At 38.2% G+C, this 19200-nt stretch overlaps 3 protein-coding genes across 3 annotated transcripts; 1 reads left to right on the top strand and 2 right to left on the bottom strand.

Moving 5' to 3' along the window:
- Positions 1–3: 3 nt before the first annotated feature.
- Positions 4–1044, top strand: LOC107887774 (agamous-like MADS-box protein AGL104). Its single transcript, XM_041088359.1, has 4 exons — positions 4–219; positions 380–577; positions 729–914; positions 1003–1044. The coding sequence occupies exons 1-4, from the start codon at positions 4–6 to the stop codon at positions 1042–1044; spliced, it is 642 nt and encodes a 213-aa protein (XP_040944293.1).
- Positions 1045–1968: 924 nt separating this feature from the next.
- On the bottom strand, positions 1969–4578 carry LOC107886911 (transcription factor bHLH117). Its single transcript, XM_016811011.2, has 3 exons — positions 4445–4578; positions 3046–4333; positions 1969–2342 (listed from the first exon to the last, which is right to left on the bottom strand). The coding sequence occupies exons 2-3, from the start codon at positions 3947–3949 to the stop codon at positions 2284–2286; spliced, it is 963 nt and encodes a 320-aa protein (XP_016666500.1). The 5' UTR covers positions 3950–4333; positions 4445–4578; the 3' UTR covers positions 1969–2283.
- Positions 4579–4623: 45 nt separating this feature from the next.
- Positions 4624–18695, bottom strand: LOC107887775 (histone-lysine N-methyltransferase ATXR3-like). Its single transcript, XM_041089038.1, is given in 22 exon segments — positions 4624–5049; positions 5414–5713; positions 5836–5944; positions 6030–6277; positions 6623–6676; positions 6823–6948; positions 7051–7218; positions 7385–7480; positions 7565–7664; positions 8327–8427; positions 8524–8634; positions 8858–8929; positions 9070–9908; positions 9911–10128; positions 10492–10592; positions 10686–11240; positions 11325–11686; positions 12227–13405; positions 14260–14316; positions 14581–14916; positions 14919–17188; positions 17400–18695. Coding segments are annotated over 21 exon segments (7434 nt in total). The 5' UTR covers positions 17044–17188; positions 17400–18695; the 3' UTR covers positions 4624–4872.
- Between the last annotated feature and the right edge of the window lie 505 nt (positions 18696–19200).

The raw sequence follows: 19200 nt of genomic DNA, 5'->3' as shown, positions 1-19200 counted from the left end.
ATAATGGGTCGCAAGAGGCTGTTGATCAAGAGAATTGACAACCCTTGTTCTCGTCAAATAGCTTATTCAAAACGCGGGAAAGGCATTCTCAAGAAGGCCACTGAATTATCAACGTTATGTGGTGCTGATGTTGCCCTTTTGATGTTTTCTCCTACAGGTCGATTGACCAGCTATACTCACAAGGGAAGGGTGATGAACTTCTTTCTCTTTTGTAAGTTATAAATGCATGTTGTTGTAAGCTTTTTGTTGTAAACTTTTCTATTGTTTTGTTTAATAAAAGGTTTCACAAATAGTTAAGCTGACGGTTTGGTCCTTGTCTGTGTTTCTGCTTTATTTCAGACATCTTGACAATGAAGAGGCAGTCTAACTCTTTCTCTTCTCTCCTCGCCTTCAATTTTTAGTGATCCTAACTGGTTATTGCCTGTGGTTACAGTTCTTGTACGAAAGCCTGAAACATTTGAAGTATGAAGCTGAAATACTGGATAAAATAGAGAGGTTTGATGTCCCTTTGTATCTATCTCTTTCTCTCCAAACATGCACATTTGCATGCTTACACACGCAGGCAGATGAATTTATGGTTTCTTTTCTTTTCTTTCTTTCTCACAAAGAATTCTTTCTGTTTTTTATCATATGAACAATTTCATCGGCAGTTAAAGCAATGCATGTTCAGATTGGAGGTAAACAAAAACTCTGTATAACTTGCTGCTCTTTCTTAACTATGCTCTTCCATAACTATTTTGGTTTCCCTGCAGGCTCTTGAGAGAAAACCCTGTGAACTAAACCGGAAAAAATATGAAGCTCAGGAGAAGATGTGGTCATATAGTCCAGATGTGTCGAATATCTACTTAATTGCTGAAGCTCAACACCACCAGCAATTTGTTACTAAGGCAATTCAACGAATTGAAAAGTTGAAAGTGAGTTCATTTTTTTTTCACTATAGTGTGTTTTTTTCTGACATGATGTGATGAATGTTAACATGACCAATGTTTGTTCTTCAAACAGAAGACAAAGCTGCTTGAGAAAGAGACTTCACCTTCACTGTAAAAGCTCAAACACCGTTATCCTTCCTTAGACTTGTTCAAATGTATGGCAGAAGACAGAGATAGGTTAGGGTTGGACAGTAGCTTTAGCACTAGTGTTAGTGTACTCCTTGTCTGAAGTTTGAAACTTTGAGAATGGCAGATTTTATGGTTATTTTAAATATGGTTTGCTTACAATACAATGTAGTTGGCAGGTTGTTTAAATATACTTTTTTTTTGGACGCAATAAATTGTAGTTTTTCTCAACTATGAAATTCAGATTTTCATGTTAAATATCACCTTTGTAAAGGCAGTTATATCAATCAATACTCAGAGGTGGTCTAGTCTGGATCACATTGTTAAATATAAGAAAGGAGGAAAAAGCTGAAAATCAAGAAAAAAAATTTAATTTGTCATTCTCGTATTGAAAAGATATAGGAATGAAGTATTGAAAAATTTAATTATAGTTTCATACAATCATTTTTCATATTCAAACTACTTTGTTGTCTACATATTTCATACATAAATATGACATTTGTTAATTGCCATGCGCATTTGTACAAATAAATGTCTTGATTTTTTTTTAAGTAAATGTATATTTTGGCACCTAGTTTCTTGTTCAAGTTTATCTATGAATAATTTTATGTTTGTCTCTTTCTCTTGTTTGAACCAAAAAAAGTTTAGGTACCTAATTAAATTTTGATGCCAAATTTAGGTATTGGGCAAGAAAACTTTAAATACTAAATTAAACCTTAAAGTGAAGTCCAGGTAAGAGGATGTATATTTACCCTTTATGTATATATTTTGGTTCAAGTACTTGGTGGGTGATTATTGCAAGAAGTTCATATTGAAATTCCCAAATCTGAAACAAAATAGTTGTGTTTCAGGCTTTTTAAAGTAAAAGGTGATCACTCTCAGTCCATCCTAGAATCCCAAAAATATGGATCCATGAATTAAAGTAGCCATTTAGTTATAATTAAAGCCCAATGGAAGGAATAAGGAGTTACAAACTGAAACCTCAATGAACCAAACCTTGGTCACATTAACATAGGGGCACTCAGCACTACAAACAATAAGCAACCGAAGTAATTGGCTTCAAAAATGAAGACTGAGTTGTGTAAAAAGCCATGAATGTGGCAAAAGGAGGCTTTCATCAAAGCACAATTTTGTACAATATTTACTCACCAAAATGCAAAGAGAGTATTGAGATGAAGAGGTGAGGTTGGCTGGCTGATCATAAAGCTTCAGTCTCGTACTGTTTAACTCAATATTCATCGCATGCACAAACAAAAGCTATGTCACTCAGCCTGTCACTTTCTCTCCCTATCATATCAAAAAAAACCAAATTAGGCTAATGCAAAGCCTGAAGTTCATGTTGGCCATTGGTACAAAATTTACCTTTTCATCCAGTCACTGTCACTGATGCACAAAGTGGTAAATCAGGGGACATAGCTATATCAATCTCAGTTTGAACCAGAAATGTGTCATGCTTTTTTGGGGTACAAAAATGTCATGTTTTCACGTTAAGCAGGATGCACCCAACAGTAAAAATGGAGCAAATAAACAACGTTAAAAGATTGGAAAAAAAAAGGATTAGAGATAATTATACAAAACTAATTAAAACATAAAAGAGGGGTTGATAATGAAAAGATTCTGAGTGTTCCAGGTAAACATTATAGTCTTTAAGATTTATGTAATAAGACCCCAAATATATTAAGATTTGTTGGTTTTGTTTAGGATCAAAAACTACACATTGGGTCCAAATCAGACAGATAAAACAAAATTTCAATGCTCATATATCATTTACTATCAACCAAAAGTGGAAATGATGAACCAAACAAAAACCCTTAATCCTTGCATTCATTTAAGCCCTCTGTTGAAAAGCTAGCACTAACATTTAGGCTAGTACGACCATAAAGACTGAAAAATATAAACCAAAAGAAAAATCAAAGAGAATCCCTAAAACATTTATAGTATAGTGTGTAAAACCGTATACCCCGGATTCTATTTTTCGTTAGTTAATTACCAAAGAGAAATTGTTGAAGCATGGTTTTCCTTTCCTTGGCCTTGTTAAGCGAAACCAACTGCTCAGTAGCAAAAACGCAAAGACCCTGTGAACAAAGCATGGTTTGAGCCATTGGAGAGTTAATCAACACCTGCAAAAGCTGTTGCCGGTTCAGCCTTTCCAACCCAGCAAAGTCGACTTCAAAAGAAGCATTGTTAAGATGTTGGGTGGTGGACACAAAGCTGGAAGTGATGGGCATGGATTGGAGAATGGAGACTTGAGCTTGCAAGAAGCGGATGTACTTATAAGCCTCTTGGAGCATGGTGGCCATATCCATCTTCTTGTCCCATGGCATTAGCTTTTGGAGACAACGGGTCTTGTCGCTACGCTTTTGCCTCCGCTTTCGGGCGAGCTCGCTGTGAGGGATGATTGGAGGAGGAGGAGGAGCGTTGAAGCTCTTGACGATGGAGTCGAGTGTTTGAGGGTTGTTGTCGGAGTGGGAAAGGACTAAGTCGAGACGAGTGCGTTTGGATTTGGGAGTGGAAGAGGCGGAGAGAGGAGGAAGACGGTGGAGGGGGCGGAGGTCAGAAAGGAAGAGGGGAGGGGAGGGGAGGTTAAGAAGAGGGTGGCTGGCTGGGTCAGGGATATCGGAGGAGAAAAGGGAGAAGTCGAGGTCAGGGAGGGGAAGAGAAGGGAAGATAGGGTCTGGATCAGGGTCTGGGGTGAAGAAGCAACAAGGGCCGTCGGGTTCATAGGGTAGAGGGAGGAGAGATCGGAGATTGGGATCGTTGAACAACTTGGGTTCATGGGAGTTTATCATCATGTTGTTGAACTCGGGATTATGAACACTAGAAGTGAAAGGTGAAGGAGCGTAAGAGTGAAGTGGATGAAGAGTGGAACAGAAATCGTATTCCTCCATTTTCATGGTGGTGTTTTGCTTTGCAGAGTGGCCTCAGGGCGAATGTTGGGGACTGACCAATAAAAGCAGTGAAGAGAAATGGGAGAGTGTGCACACTCATATAAGGACGTAACGCGAAGGGGGACGCGTGGGGGTTGATTACTAGATGGGAAGTACGAATGGTGGCCCTAGAGAATTAGCGAAGGCGGCGACACAAGAATCAAAGATGATTGGCCTGCCTTTCATATATCATATATATATATAACTGACACACAATCCGCCCTTCAGGACAGATCAGGTCAGGTCTGAGACAACCTCTGCTTTGTCGATTTTTTTTTTTTTTGGTCTCTTGGAGGGTTTCAAGTCGCCGGGGAATTACATCGGAGATGCTTGTGAATCTGCATGTCATTGCTGCAAAGAAATAAAGACGTATAAGGTTAAGGACTTGCACATGTTGGGGATTTAGTTGGGATCTTTTGTTACATACTGAAAGCAAAATGGACAAAAAAGGATGCCACTCACTGCTAAAATTTGGAACTGGGATTAGCTTGCTTTGAGTTTTGAGATAGGAAGGAAGAAGGAATGATATTATTAACTATTTGATCATCACTGCTAATAATACATCCTCCTTGAAAAATATGTTGATGATTCCTTTGGCATTCAGGTAAAATAATAAATGAGGCAAAGACTAGGAAAAGTTCTTTAGACAAAAAAGGCCTACTAAACGAAATGAATTACAGAATACAAAGATGAAAACTGTACATAAGAATGAGAAGAAAAGGGGCACAAGAAAATGATGTTTTGGAATGATTTTTTACCAACTACCCCTCTTAACCCAAAGGGTAGCTGCCAAACTAAAATTGACAAATCATTCCAAAAACATTTACAACCGTATTTGGCTAATAATATCCTACTGCTCCCCACTAAACTCAACCCCTACAACAATGTCCTCATCTATCCCACATCGCCTGGAATTTCGCAGGTCTATGCTTCAACCATTGCACCATCTCTCTGTCCAGTGAACTATTGTTTAAAACTGCATCTAGCATTGGACTCCCAAAGATTCTTGGACTACCTTTGAATGTCCATATTCGGTCCTTCGGCCATGGTCTCTGGGGTTGCTTCTCCTGCACCAACCACCATATTAAAAACAGTAACTACAGTATTCCTAGTGATTTTCTATACATGGCAATAATCTTTCCCGTCAAATACCGTTGCTCCTCTACATACAAGTTTAACTGTGGGAATGCTACATTTCTATTTATGATATAAATGATAATTAACTTGTCCACAAAACAATCAGGTTAAAAAATCAGGGATGTCATTAAAAACTGTGTTAAACAGACAACCTTCATCCCCAGCAGGCAAGTGACCTACAGAATGCTCGATTTGAAGGCAATTTGAGTGCTGCCCTCAATACTTTGAAATTCAAATAATCCAAACAGCATCTTACATCATTACAAATGGGGATGAAAGAACTAAGAAGCTTACCATCCATGACAGCATAAATTTGACAGTCTTTGGGCCATAAACACGATGCCTTGATGGCTTCTGAACCTTGGCGTAGAAGCAACCAATGTCAGGTAATGATAAGCAACCCCTACTTGCTCTAAACAGGCTGGAATCTGGATCAACACTGGTCTGGTTATACCAAAAAACTAGCTGCCCCAAACAATAATTTTCACCATACGTCTTGCAATATTCCTGAAGACCTGTGAACTTGTCAGAGTACTTGGGGCTCAGGTCAAGAGGACTAATGTAGACAGGGGTAGAAGTTACTGCTTTGTACTCCTGCGTATAAAATGATTGGTTAGATAAAATGATAATACAATAGCATTCTCTATTTCACAATCCCCCTCTACCCTTTCGGAAAAAAAGAACGTTCATCAGAAAGAAAATAGTAAAAAACTCACCCGAACTCTTATGAAGCACTTTGTGTAAGCATAAATATGGATCAAGTCAGCTGCAGCATCATGCCGACACTTGTACGTACATGGAAGATTCCGAACCTCATCCCTCAACCTTCAAAACAAAGAAATGATTAAGATTGCATCTTTCCTGGAATGAAACAGCATGGAAACAACTTTAAAGAGGACATTCCACTCACCATAACAAAGATTTCTGAAGTTCTTTCAGAATGTTGTCAGACCATGATGGGTCATGCACTTGAATCTTGGACCTCAGATCATTAAGTGTTTCATCTTCCACGTGAGGAGCCATGGACTGAAGAAGCTCCTCAACAAGTGATCCCTCACCTTTCCAGAGAAAGGAAACAGCCTCTTCAGGACTGAGCCTCTCTATAGGTGGTGGAGCCTTTTTGGGGTCACCAAACACGCATCTCATGACATACCTCACCTGAAACAGAATCAAAGATGATATAATATAGGGATACTAATAGAGCATGTACATAGTTTTCTCTCATAATGCAAAGGAACTAGCCTCTACTTAATTTGATATCATTAAACGCAATGTTATAACAAAGATGACTCCCATCCAACCATTAAACCAAATGAAAACAAGAGTAATCCATGCATTCCAAAAAGTTTAAACTTCCAAGATTTTGAAGATTAGCTCTTCAAAATAATAAAACACCAGGTCAAAGTAAAGATTACTATATGAGTCAGCATAATACACATGACCGTATTTTATTATGTAGAAGATTTGAACTTCAGATATGTCATTCAGAGACGGAGGAATCACCTTGTCAAGAGTAATAGCCAAATTCTGAAGCCTCTGGTTATAGACACCCTCAGCCTACCTCGTTCAACAGGAAAGTATACAATTAGCACTTACATTTTGACGGTAAGCATAAAAAGCTTCAAACAAACGTAAGCAGATACAAACAAAGGCACAAAAACATGCAAATGCCGTGTACAGACTAAATGAGAACAGCAACATACCTGAATCTCTGCATCATTCCTCTCTGCATCAAGAGATATGTCTATACAGTACTTACGCTTCTCTTCCAAATTATGCCGTAAAATTTGCTCAGGGAGCTTTGTTCTCTCAAAATTTATGAATCTCACCTACACCAGAAAAGAAATGTCAGCAAAATAGAAGCTCCCTCCTCCCTCTTTTTTCCTAATCCAAAAATGAAGTAATGAGGTTACAGCAAACCGAAGACATACCACACGAGCTGAGTAAGCAACCAACCAATCAGGCAATCCACCAAGCAAACAGCTTCCTAGGCCAGCCCTCCCTAGCTCAAGGTAATCTTCTTCAGATACAGAATTTAGTTCACAAGCTTCTAGCATTAGCTGTTGTCGGTCAAGTATACCATGCCACTCCTTCAGTACCTGAAGAACAACATAATTCCCTATAATAACTTCTAGGAAACTCAAAAGAGCAAAGGTCAACTTATTCGACAACAGGTAATACCATATCATTTTATTTTTACAGGCAAAAAGAAGATTCCATTTTTTGTTTTTTTTTCAAAAAAAAAACCATCATGAAACTGCATACCTTCTGAAATGCACCTTCACCAGTCAAATTCAAGTAGCTGCCACGGCAAACTTGACTACCACAGAGACAGACAGATGCTTCATATTCTTCCTTGCTCTAACAGGATAAGCACCAATCATGAGCTATAAGAACATAGGAATTATCATCCCTAACAAAGCTGATAAGACAGAAGATTCAAACCTCTGTAACGGAATTATAATCAAATGTAATCTCCTCGCCATATCGTATTGCACGTAGAGCATAGATTCCAATTTGGTACTGACCATCTACAGCGGTAACTCTGCATCCAAGAAATGGTAAATATTAGATGAAGAAAACAAAATCTTGGTCAGAACTTGATTTGTAGCTAGGCTAAAGTTTGTTCAGGATCACAAGTTACAGGCAGAGGGTAAGGACAGGTCATGCCAATAGAAAAAAGCTTTATGTGCCACAAAAGAACCGAACTATTGAATAAACAGATAATACAGAGACTGATTTAAATACAATTTGTCCTAACAAAAAATGATAAGTTATCTGGAACCACAGGGTAATAGTCATATTAGAAAACAGTCTATCTATTAAAACAAGAAATTCCAAATATCTCTATTATCCATGCTACTTCTTTCAGCTTTTAGGAATCCGAAATCCTTGCACAGTCTTAACTAAAGCATACCCGAAAGTGCAAAAGCTCATAACAGAGTACAAACAATTGAGTTTTATTGACAACAGTTAAACGGGTCCAAGAATTATATGTGTCAAACATCAATTATATAATTATTAATATAAAGAATTAAAAAAATCACTGATGAGCATACTACTCCATATTTAAAAAATCTGAATTATTCTGCTCTATAGAAGTCTTGAATTCCCAAACTAGGGAGAAATGGGGAAGAGAAACAAAATGACTAGATATATAGCTTCCCAATTCTGCACAGAACAAAATGAGCAACAGAATATACTTACTTGGCTTCACAATTAGGATGACATGAATGACAAATTCGACTCGCATAATTGGCCTTATGCATTGCATCAACAACAACTAAATCATAGCCACCCGCATCACCCTGATAAATAAGAGATGATCAGTAAACATTTTCAGAAAAGCAATTAAAATTAACTAACCAATAATAACACTTAGTACAAGACGTGTTGAAATGGACCTTTGGCCTCTCAAGGTAGATGTTGTAGAACTCGGGAGCTGGATCCTTGCTGTTATTCTGCAACAACCGAATCCCATCTTGCTTCTCAAACCATTTCCAAACAGGATAAACCTATGGAAATTAAAACCCGTGAGGACAAAAGACTTCAAAGAGTCTCTCCATTCAAAAGCCAAAAGCCAGAAAATAATTACACGTGATGATAAATAAAAAAGGTTTTTTTTTTTTTTAAATATAGCTGAAAGTTAAAAACTGTACAAGAAAAATGTAACAAAATATATTATTTGCACAAAGGCATAGATAAAGGAAACTGTTTGTAATCTAATTCGCATCATACCTCTCCCAAAAACTCTACAACAAAATCTTCTTCTCTAAAACCACCTTCCTTGTTGCAGAGAACACCCAAACCCTAATAAAGCATATCCAGTAGAAAAATAATGTAAACACCAGCATCATAGAACAAAGGAACAAGGAAAAAACAACATAATGTTATTAAACATGAGGATAAAGAACAGAAAATAATATATGAGATATGAAGCATATGTATACCTTTCGGTAAGCAACATAATTGTCATCAGGACGATCATCTATGGCTTTCAGTATACCTTGACACATTTTCATTGTTCGTTTATCACAGTCCACCTCAGCAACTCTTTTAATTTCTTCTACAATGGGCTTCAACGGATACATCATTGGAGTGTTCCCAGTGCCTGTGAATTGTCTAACTTGCTTATTCAGAGTTCGAAGGAGAACATCTTCAATAAAAGATTGCTTATCCTCTAAAGGCCATTCCAACTCCTCTGGCATGGAATCAAGCAAGAGGTTGTGAGTGTAAGGATCAATTCCATAAACTTCTTGCTCTATAACTTCATCTCCAAGCTCTTTTCTGGGTTTATAATCTTTGACTTCAGGAAGTTCCATATCCAACTCCTCAGTGCCAGTTTTTTGAGCATTGAGCTTCTCGGCATAGTCCTCTGGCAAGGATACTTGCATCTTACGCCGCACATCCTCCTCATCAGCTACAACAACATACTGATCAATGACTTCATATTTCCTAGTGACAGGAGGAACCAAACTGGCTTTGGTCATACGTGCACCCCATTCACGGTCATCAGCCATAGAATCAAAACTATCTCCTGCCATGAAGTATCCATCCCCTCTTGACTCCCCAGACCGACCTTCAGGCTTGAAATCCAAGTCACTCTCAGTATCTGAAGCGGTACTCTCAATTTCACTCTCACTTTTGCCATCCTCAGAAGAGCGATCAAGCTCATCAGATGTTTCACTTTCTGAGTCAAGCGATTTCCTATTAAGTTTGGACAGACGCTTTCTAATTTCTCTATCAGATGCATATTCCCCATAATCAAAAGCACCATTTGCAAAGAAGTGCCATTGCTCTTGTTCATGTACTTTCTTTCAGTGACTGCCTTACCAAGTTTCTTCTTGTACTTTGAGAATCCAGTAGGTGAGTCATCTTTCCAAGACTTCAGCAATTCATCTCTTTCATAAGAAGATGTAATCTTAGCACCCTCTTCTAAACGTGTGGCGAGCTGGATAAATAAAGTAATTATGCGATTCATGTCACGAGCACCTCCACGATTCTTTGTTCTACAACCAACAAATTGGTATACAAACAAATGGAATGGTTAGCATATTATCAGATATGCTGAACATATGGCCGTAAAAATAAAGCACAGGAGAAAGGCGCAAAATTAATAATTTATGTTCAATAAATGAAAATAAGGGAGAGAACAGCTCTAGGCATATACAGAAGAAATCAATTTTAATTCATAAAGAAGAAATGTTATACAATTATAGGCGGGGCAGCCTTCAGACAATTAACTGGGTAACACATAACCACACAAGTCAAATGACTACAGCTTGGATGACTTAAAGCCTTCGCAACTTAGAAATATTCTTTAATTCAATGTATCAAATTAAGATGTAAAAGAGGGAACTAGAAAACCTTACTTTATTGCATCCCTGCACATTCGGCTGATGTCCTCTTTAACATAACCCAGACCATGTCCAATGTAATAACCATTTTTCATTTTCTCCTCAATTTCTGCAACCTGAAAACCAAATGACAGCAAAAGAATAAAGGCTTTTAAACATAATGTATGAAACAAAAAATGCACAAACAGAAAGCACAAGATCCACAGTACCTTGGGCACAAAAAAATCGGAGGTATTCTCCTTCATTATATCCCTTAGACTAGAAGCAAGGAATTCCTCCATCCGCTTATATCCATTTTCGGATTTTTTAATGGCCCATCGCCTGATACGAGCTTCCCTAGATAAAATGGATGAGGACTTCCTGGCATCAAATAACTTTGAACGCCTATATAAACTTTGGCGAAATAATTGGTTTGCAGAGTCTCTTCTATCAACACTTTCAAAATAACTCTTCAATTCGCCAAAATCATCGATAGCATTCCCCAGGCCCGTTTTAAGGCCAGATGAAGTTTTCTCGGTAATTTGTTTCAGAGTCCTTATTTTAGAATTAGACTCATCTGAGATTGTCATAGCATGCAAACTTGTGCTCTTGAACCACCTCAAATTGGGAAATTTGACTATCAATTCCCCAAACTGGCTGCAACCTCTAATATCTATATAAGATAAACTAGGAAAAACTTGAAGAACATCTTCAAGTGTGATTGAACTTATGTTCGTGCAACCAATCAGAACCATGGAATTTATCCGTTCTTTGTTGTAACAGTTCTGCAAATAAAGAATTGTATTAAACCAGAGGAGTAAAGGGGAAAAAAATTATATGCAAGTACTTTAAGCAACCATGAATCATACCAGGATTTTCTGAGCTATAGAGTCACTGCAGTTGGGACCAAGAGATGACAAGTCAACCTGCCTTGCAATACCCTTGTAAAACCTGACAGCAGCTCTCCAGTGTTTACAAGTCAAAGAAGCAAAGACAAGGGATTTCATGTCAGATCTCAAGAAATGGAAGACTCGTGCTAGCACATGACCATCCAACAAACCCCAGTTCCCCATCTCAGTAACGGAACATGCACTCTCTTGTTCATGGAAGGTCACATCACCGCATAAATCTTCAAATGCAAAATCATCCTTTCGGATTGATTGCAACTCATCTTCAATATCATACTCTTCTTCACTTCCATTAATCATCATTCGTGCCCGTTTGCCACTATCTGCGATGTGCAGGCCAAGATTCATCCACATATGAACAAAGAAGAAAGATTAAACAAATGTCTCGTAAATTTACCGAAGGGAAAATTGTGAAAATTCACACATCACACACTCATCTTCACCAAGTCCAAGACAGAACTGAGGACCCTTACCAACTTAAATCAGTCATGACATAAATATCTACACACACACACACCCAGTAAACTGGATGTATGCCATATAAAAGCCAAAATGCCATGCCAAAAAGTCAAGAGTGAGCAGAGGAAAAAGGAAACAACCTCAAAACACTAGCCTATTCCAAGTAAAATTTCATTGCTTTTAAGAGAAGGTCCACTAAAAAGGCATATTGAAGACAACTATCTATTAACCTAATTAATGATTGTTTTATATATTAGAAAATGTAACGAAATTTTGCAAAATACCTCATACCTTGACACTACCAAGAAACTTGTGCAAAGCTCTAGCATCTCATTCTATATTAAAATATTTCTTTGCCAATCCAGATGTAGACTCATGTAGCAATTAAACTAACTAGAGCATACCTGTTTTTTGGTAAATATGCTTGTCCATCTCTTTCTTTGGCTGTTTTGCACTGATCCATGGGTCTAAAACCTCATTTATGGCTGCAGCAAATTCCCGACTCTTAAATGATTTCATTACCAATTCATGAAGCTTCCCACAGGTATATCCAATGAATTGGGGGTGTAGCCTGTGAAGCGAACTGGAACTTGTATTATTATCACTAACAGCGACACCTTGGGAATCTAAAAGTGTAGTTCCAGAAGAATCAGCAGATGATGCAACATTCCCAGGCCGATTCCATGCAGTGACTTCAAGACTCCCTGCAGCGGAGGTGACTGGAACCCACATTTGATCATATTTACGAAAAGCACTGCTATATTTCGGGATAACTCCTTGATCTACCAAAAACTGAAGTTCAGAGAATGATGAAGGTCCCCTTTCATGCCCAGCACCATCAAGGTAGTACCATTCACCCAAGTGTAACTGCAACTCATCAATAGTACAAACATGGTCTTTAGGAGTATTAATGGGTGCAAACTTCCATGATCCTTTCAAGCGTTGATCATTAACAGCCTTTGATAGTGAATCACTTTCTGCTGATGATTTCTTGACATCACTAGTTGCCGAGTGTGACCGGGAAGATCTTGAAGAGTGTCTCTCCTTCACTCGAGTTTTTGTGCGAGGTGCAGATACAAATGAACCCTGATCCTGAACCACACATGCATTTATCCTGACTACTGGAAGCATGGTTCCCTTCACTCCTCTTACAGCAGAAGGCTTAATTTGATTCGATCTACTAATATCATTGCAATCATTTCTCTCTTCAGCAATTGAGAAGGCCCAAGGAGGGAGGTCAAGCCTTTTGCTATTAGAAGGATAGTACAGATCATCTTTCATATGCCAGCGAGGGTCCTCATACCCAGACTTTGGCATAAGGCATAAAGGGTAACCATCATTAAGAACAAGTTTTTTCCTCGAAGATCTATCCTGAGTAGCTTCCTCGTTCCTCTTCCAGTCCCCACCCTTGCATGACCATCGACCAGAAAACCAGTCACTAGAGTCAGCACAGGAGGAACAATCAGATATTGCAACAGCCCTGGGCTCTGCAGCCTCCTTTGCATTGGTGTCAGAGTAGCTAGATAATTCTTCAGTTACTTTATCATGCCAATCCCCTGTGCGACTCAAAAGCCAAGGGAAACCTGAAATAGCAAAGATAAGGAATAACGTTACATCACAAGATGGGTGACTAAATGCCAGAGATATCCTGTTACTTTCTTCATTTTGAACTCATCTCAATGTTATTACATATTGTTCATATAAAACTACTGTACTGATTTCATTTCAGTTACAATTCAGCCTCCCACTCTGCTTGGTAAATCTTGATCAGCTCAAGTGCACATAATATCCCAAAAAGACCAAAATGCGTCAGGTAAATTATATTGATCTTGAAAAATCAAAGATGCCATAATTAGGACAAATCTTAATTCTTGATCAACCAAAAGAAATTAAGCATGCATGCAGACAAAATATATGCTGAAATATATCAACTAAAAATATGGAGTATTTAAGTAATTAAGTCCGATGGAATCTAACACAAATGTACAAGAGTGCTACCTTTATTGGTAATTTACACTAGCCTCATCAATACACGAAACTAAAACTTCATATATTTTAATTTAAAAGATGCCCCTATACAGCTATCTGAACCAAGCAAGTAAATTCTGAGCTAAGAATAATCCTTATTAATTGTGGGAGGTGACGAATCAATTGCTGACCACAAACCTAGAAGAATATAAAGACGACTTCAAAAATAAAATTGAAAACTTATTTTACAGATATTAGATTATAAAGGCCAACCCTAATGTCTGAAATACTACTATTTTCCAAATTCCAGCTGCATGTACTTGTCAACTTAAAATATATTATCTCACAGTAGAAGATAGGAGGAAAGAATCAATTAATCAAATGCTCAGAGGTGTGATTTGAAATATAATAGCCATGTCTTAATAGAAAAGTATGATTTGAAATATAGGCTTCTACAAGAAATACGTACCATCAGAGCTCCCCCACACTTCCCATTCCGCATCATCAAAGGTCATTTGCAGAGCTTCTGCATGATGGAAAAATTCCAGAGAACAGGAAATAAATAAGAAATCTCCTCAAACAAACACAATCATGTACCTGTCTATGTTCTGTATAGACATATACACATATAAATATATGCGTATTAGTGTATACACATATAAATGCCAAGGAACCGCACAAAAAAAAAAAATCAAGTACCAGAAAAATGTAGGTATATAGACTTCAAGAGGAGTTAGTATTGGAGAAAGAAAAAAAAAAGTACAAAGAAATATTGTTAGTGACGGCATACCCCCAACTATTTCAAGCTCCTTGCCAGGAATAATATTGATACCGTCCAATAGAGCTCCAACCCTTTCGTCAATGTGAAGATCTTCTAAGGAATCAGATGTGGCTGCACTGTCATCTTGGAAGCTCATCGTCTCATCACCACTGTGAGTGCCTAATGGCTTGAGATCTCCAGTTTCTATCAGCAAGTTACCAGGAGCTTCAGGAGGGCTAACCAGCTGAGTTACCGAGTCCGATACAATGGATGGAAAACTGGCAGTCAACAAGGGAGAAGCTGCATTTTCAACAGTCACCCACCTATCACTATCTAAGTGCTTGATTAAATGATCAGACAAAAGAACCCTTCTTCAACAAGTTCCTTAAGGTCACATAATTTTGAAGGACCTCGCTCGATACCAAAAACATCAAGATAAATCCATTTACCAACAGCGGACTCAGCCACCAAAGGAATGTGAGGTGGTGTGTCGCATATGTCCATGTCTTCCTCCATTGATTGCAGCTCTTCAGGAGGTGCCCCATCAACAAGAAGAGGAGGTTCTTGGCAATTTACACTGGGTGTTGGAGATTGATCTTCTTTGTGAGACTCACACACGCCATTTTTTTCATCTGATCCATTCAAATTGTGCACGCTGATCCTGTCTTGAGATTCTTTAGCTGAGGAATGTGAGTCTCTTCCACTATGATCCCTCCGACTAACTTTATCTTCTTGCCCCTTAGAACCATATTGTGAGCCTCGCTTCTCATTTATGGCACCCTTTTTACTTGTGTCTCTTTGATTTTTGGTCTTACTCCGATCATGTGGAGACCGTTCCAAATAGCTGGGAGTCCGGTCCCTACGATCATGAAATCTAGGCCGATCCTCTGGGGACCGCCCTGCATTGATAGGACTTCTGTTTCTATGATCATGATGACGACTCCGATCATATGGGGATCTCTCACGAGAATACACAGATCTATCACGAGCATATGGGGATTTGTCACATGTATATGGGGATCTGTCCCATGGGGATCGCTCCCGTCGAATTGGACTCCGATCCCTGTGATCATAATTCCTGACCCTATCACGTGGGGACCGCTCAGTATATGCTGGACTACGCCCACACTTATCATACACAACTCTAGATGACAAAGAGGATTCATGATGTCTTGAAGTGTACTTTTCCAATGAAGACATTCTTGATGAAGAAGAATTTTTATAGAACCTCTCAACAGAGTGGCGTGAGTAGAGCTCTGGGTGGGAATTTCGACCAAAATCATCGGAGAGCCTCCTACATTTTGAATTTGCATAGTCGCCATAATCTCCATAGTGCTTGCGGTCACCACTATCTGAATCAGTGCCATGCCGCTTCGGCCTATTACCAGAAGAAGGGTACTCTCGCCCATGGTTCTTACCATTGCTGTACTCACTCTTATATAAGCCTTCCTCATCCACAATCTTTGAACTGATCCTAGAAGTCCTTTCCTGGCTAGTTTCCCATCTGGAAGAACTTCTGCCATGCAGGGTGCTTCTACTGAATTCCTTCCTGTGATAAAGATCGTCAACTGAGTACTTACCTGAAGGTGGAGTGCGTTCCATCTCATATTTCCAGCTTTTTTCCTTTCCTAACTCATACTTCCGATATTTACTGTAACTGTACTCATCCTTCATCAAGTCCCCCTTATGCCATCTATCAGGAATGAATTCTCCTTTCTCTAGGTCATCTTTGGCGCCTCTCCATGACCCAAATTCTCCCTTTTCAGGTTCCGCTTTCCTTCCTTTTTCCAGAACCATCTCCCCCTTCGCCACCTCCCCTTTTCTCCACTTACCTGTAACAATCTCTCCATTCATCACCTCCCCTTTTTTCTTGGAAACAGTTTCCTCTTTCTCCAGCTCACCTTTCACTTCACGAACAATCTCTTCCTTCACTACTTCCCCTTTCCTACATTTCTCACTAGTAATCTCTCCCTTCTCAATTTCCCCATTCTTCGACTTGTCAGTCCCAACCTCCCCATTCTCCCCTTCTCTGGGCCACTTCAACGTCCCCAATTCACCTTCTTCCACTTCCTCCTTCTGCCCAGAATTATCACCTTTATCAATCTCTTTACTGCTTTTCAGTCCCGCTTCAGTCTTTGCTTTAACTACCAATTCACTCTTCTGTGATGTTGCTGCGGCTGCGGCTGCTGCTGCTGCTGCTGCTGCTCCCACCACCACCTTCTTCTTAACCACCACTACTTTCTTAACCTTGACCAGTTTCTTTTTCTTTCGCGGCAGCTGCGGTTGTGGCTGCTGCTGTTGTTGCTCTTGTTGCTGCTGCTCTTGTGGCTGCTGCTGCTGTTGCTGCTGGGCGTTGTCTTTGAGGTTAACGGGCTTTGTAGTGAGCTCATTGTTGGGACAAAGCGTTTTTTCTGTAACTGGAAATCTCTCCATGATGTGCTGATGTTGATGCTGATGCTGCTGCAAAGGCATGCACGCAACTCCATCGCCCATGGAAATCTCCACAAGTTTCCCCGAATTCTCCAACTTCTCTCAAACCCTAGCTCTCTCCCCTTTCCCGGGTCTATCGATGCTCATACTTCACAAAAACTCCTCCCCTTTTTCGAACTCCCGAAATCTTCCCCCCTCCAAATTTAACCTAATTCACAACAAAAATTTCACCAAAAAAAACCCACATCAACCAAATCAATGTAGGGTTCAGTGAAAAGAAGAAACCAAAGAATCAAGAAGAGAAAACAAAAGCATTCGAAATCCACACGGTTTCTAGGGTTTGAACACCGCGGAATTAAAAAGAAAAAAGAAACAATGTTTTGAATTAAAGAAGAGATTAAAAAGACAAAAGAATCTACCGAGAGAAAACAATAATCGAGGGCGAGGAAATCGTGAGAGAAAGCTATAACTCGACGAACGTGAAGAACAGATCGAGAGAAAACGACGACCAACTTGAGAGCTGCTGCGTGAATAGAAATCTTTGCGCCAAACAAACAGAAATAATAATAGAAATTATAAAATAAAAATGAAAACGAAAATTCTATCAAATCCCTCTTTTTATTTGGCTCTCCTATTATTTATTTATCTTTTTATTTTTTTCCTCCTCGGTGTTGTAATGTATTCTCTCGCCTTCGTGTTATTGGTCTGAAAGAGGAAACCTTCGTGATGTAAATTTCTTTGTATTTTTTCCCCCTTTAAACCATCTTTAACCTTTGATTGTGAAATTTACGGATTTAAGAGGTGAATTCTTTTAAAGTACAATAATACCCCTCTTATTTATACGTAATTACAAATGAGAACTGAGAAGGAGAAGTAGGACCGTATGTTGAATCGTATAATACTAGTGAGGACATTTTCGGAGTTTTTGACCCTTCAGCTCTTCAGTATCCCTCCTACGCCTTCAAACCAATTGACTCGGATTGTATTTTTTTTTTAATATTAATGGACCTTTTAGAATAATTATGAAATGTTCCAATAAAATCAACCCTAAAAAATATTAAGATCTTCATTTTATTATCAATTTCTAAAATATTGATTTTTTTTAATATGTAAAGGAAGACCTTTAATTTCAATCCATAAAAAGGGAAATTATCCTTTCTAAACTCATAATATAGCAAGTTGGAGCAAATTAAATAATGTGCCAAGGAATTTTAAATATAAAAAAAAATGTTAGATTTTGTATTAAACAGGAGACATTTACTAAATATGAAAAAATGATGAAATAAAATAAATATGATATGATATGATATTAAATTTAATATATAAAAATTATACCTATATTTTAATTTTAATTTTTTATGTCTACACAAAAAAAAACATACAAACAATAATTATAATAACTAAGATTTATTTGCTATATAAGAGAAGATCAAACCCAAAAAAATGAAACAATACAACATAGGGTCATTAATTCATAAATTTAATCAAAAAAATCCCGAATCAAATATTTTCTTTCTTGTTGTGCGAAGACGGACGATGGAGAGGAAAGTTGTCGGCGCCGGCGTCGGCAAGTGAGATTCTGAAAGTGCGTAGATTAAAAAGGGGGTTATATTTTTTGGGGAGCTGGGATATGATGCAGAGAAGGGGGATAAAGATGAAAGATGGAGAGTTTTGGGAGAGAAAAGTACTCTCGAATAACAAGGCTATGATTGTTGGGCTTACTTTAATGCTAAAAGTGGCGCAATTTATTGGATTTTCATTCATTTTTTTAATCGACTTGTATGAGCTACCATGTGGAAAGCCCAGCCGCCATAGTCTGCTGGTGCATCAACAGTCTGTAGGGATGTTCTATGCTTACTGGGCTTTGCCCAATGGAAGAGCTTTTCTTACCGCAAAAGCTATATATGTTTTTCTACTTTTCAAGTTTTCTAAAAGAAAATTAGCCCAGAATTAAATTTTTGGTATTTGAAAATTCAAGTCTTCAAATAAGTTTTAAATAATTTTTTTCTCAGACATAATTTTCTATATTACTCTTAATTAAGTGACCAACTCGGTTAGGGAAATTTCGGACATACACTTTCATAATTAAAATAAGTTATATTATTCGAAGGATTTTAATTTTTTAATTTTAAAAATAATAAATATATATATGCAAATAGTGGGATTTGAATCCGAACCAATTGCATTTAAAAACTTTAATTTACCACTCAATTAAAGTTT

The sequence above is a fragment of the Gossypium hirsutum genome, chromosome D02 (genome assembly GCF_007990345.1).
Source record: "Gossypium hirsutum isolate 1008001.06 chromosome D02, Gossypium_hirsutum_v2.1, whole genome shotgun sequence".
NCBI classification, from domain to species: domain Eukaryota; kingdom Viridiplantae; phylum Streptophyta; class Magnoliopsida; order Malvales; family Malvaceae; genus Gossypium; species Gossypium hirsutum.
The sequence above is the reverse complement of the archived record's forward strand: the minus strand, read 5'-3'. Positions and strand labels throughout refer to the sequence as shown.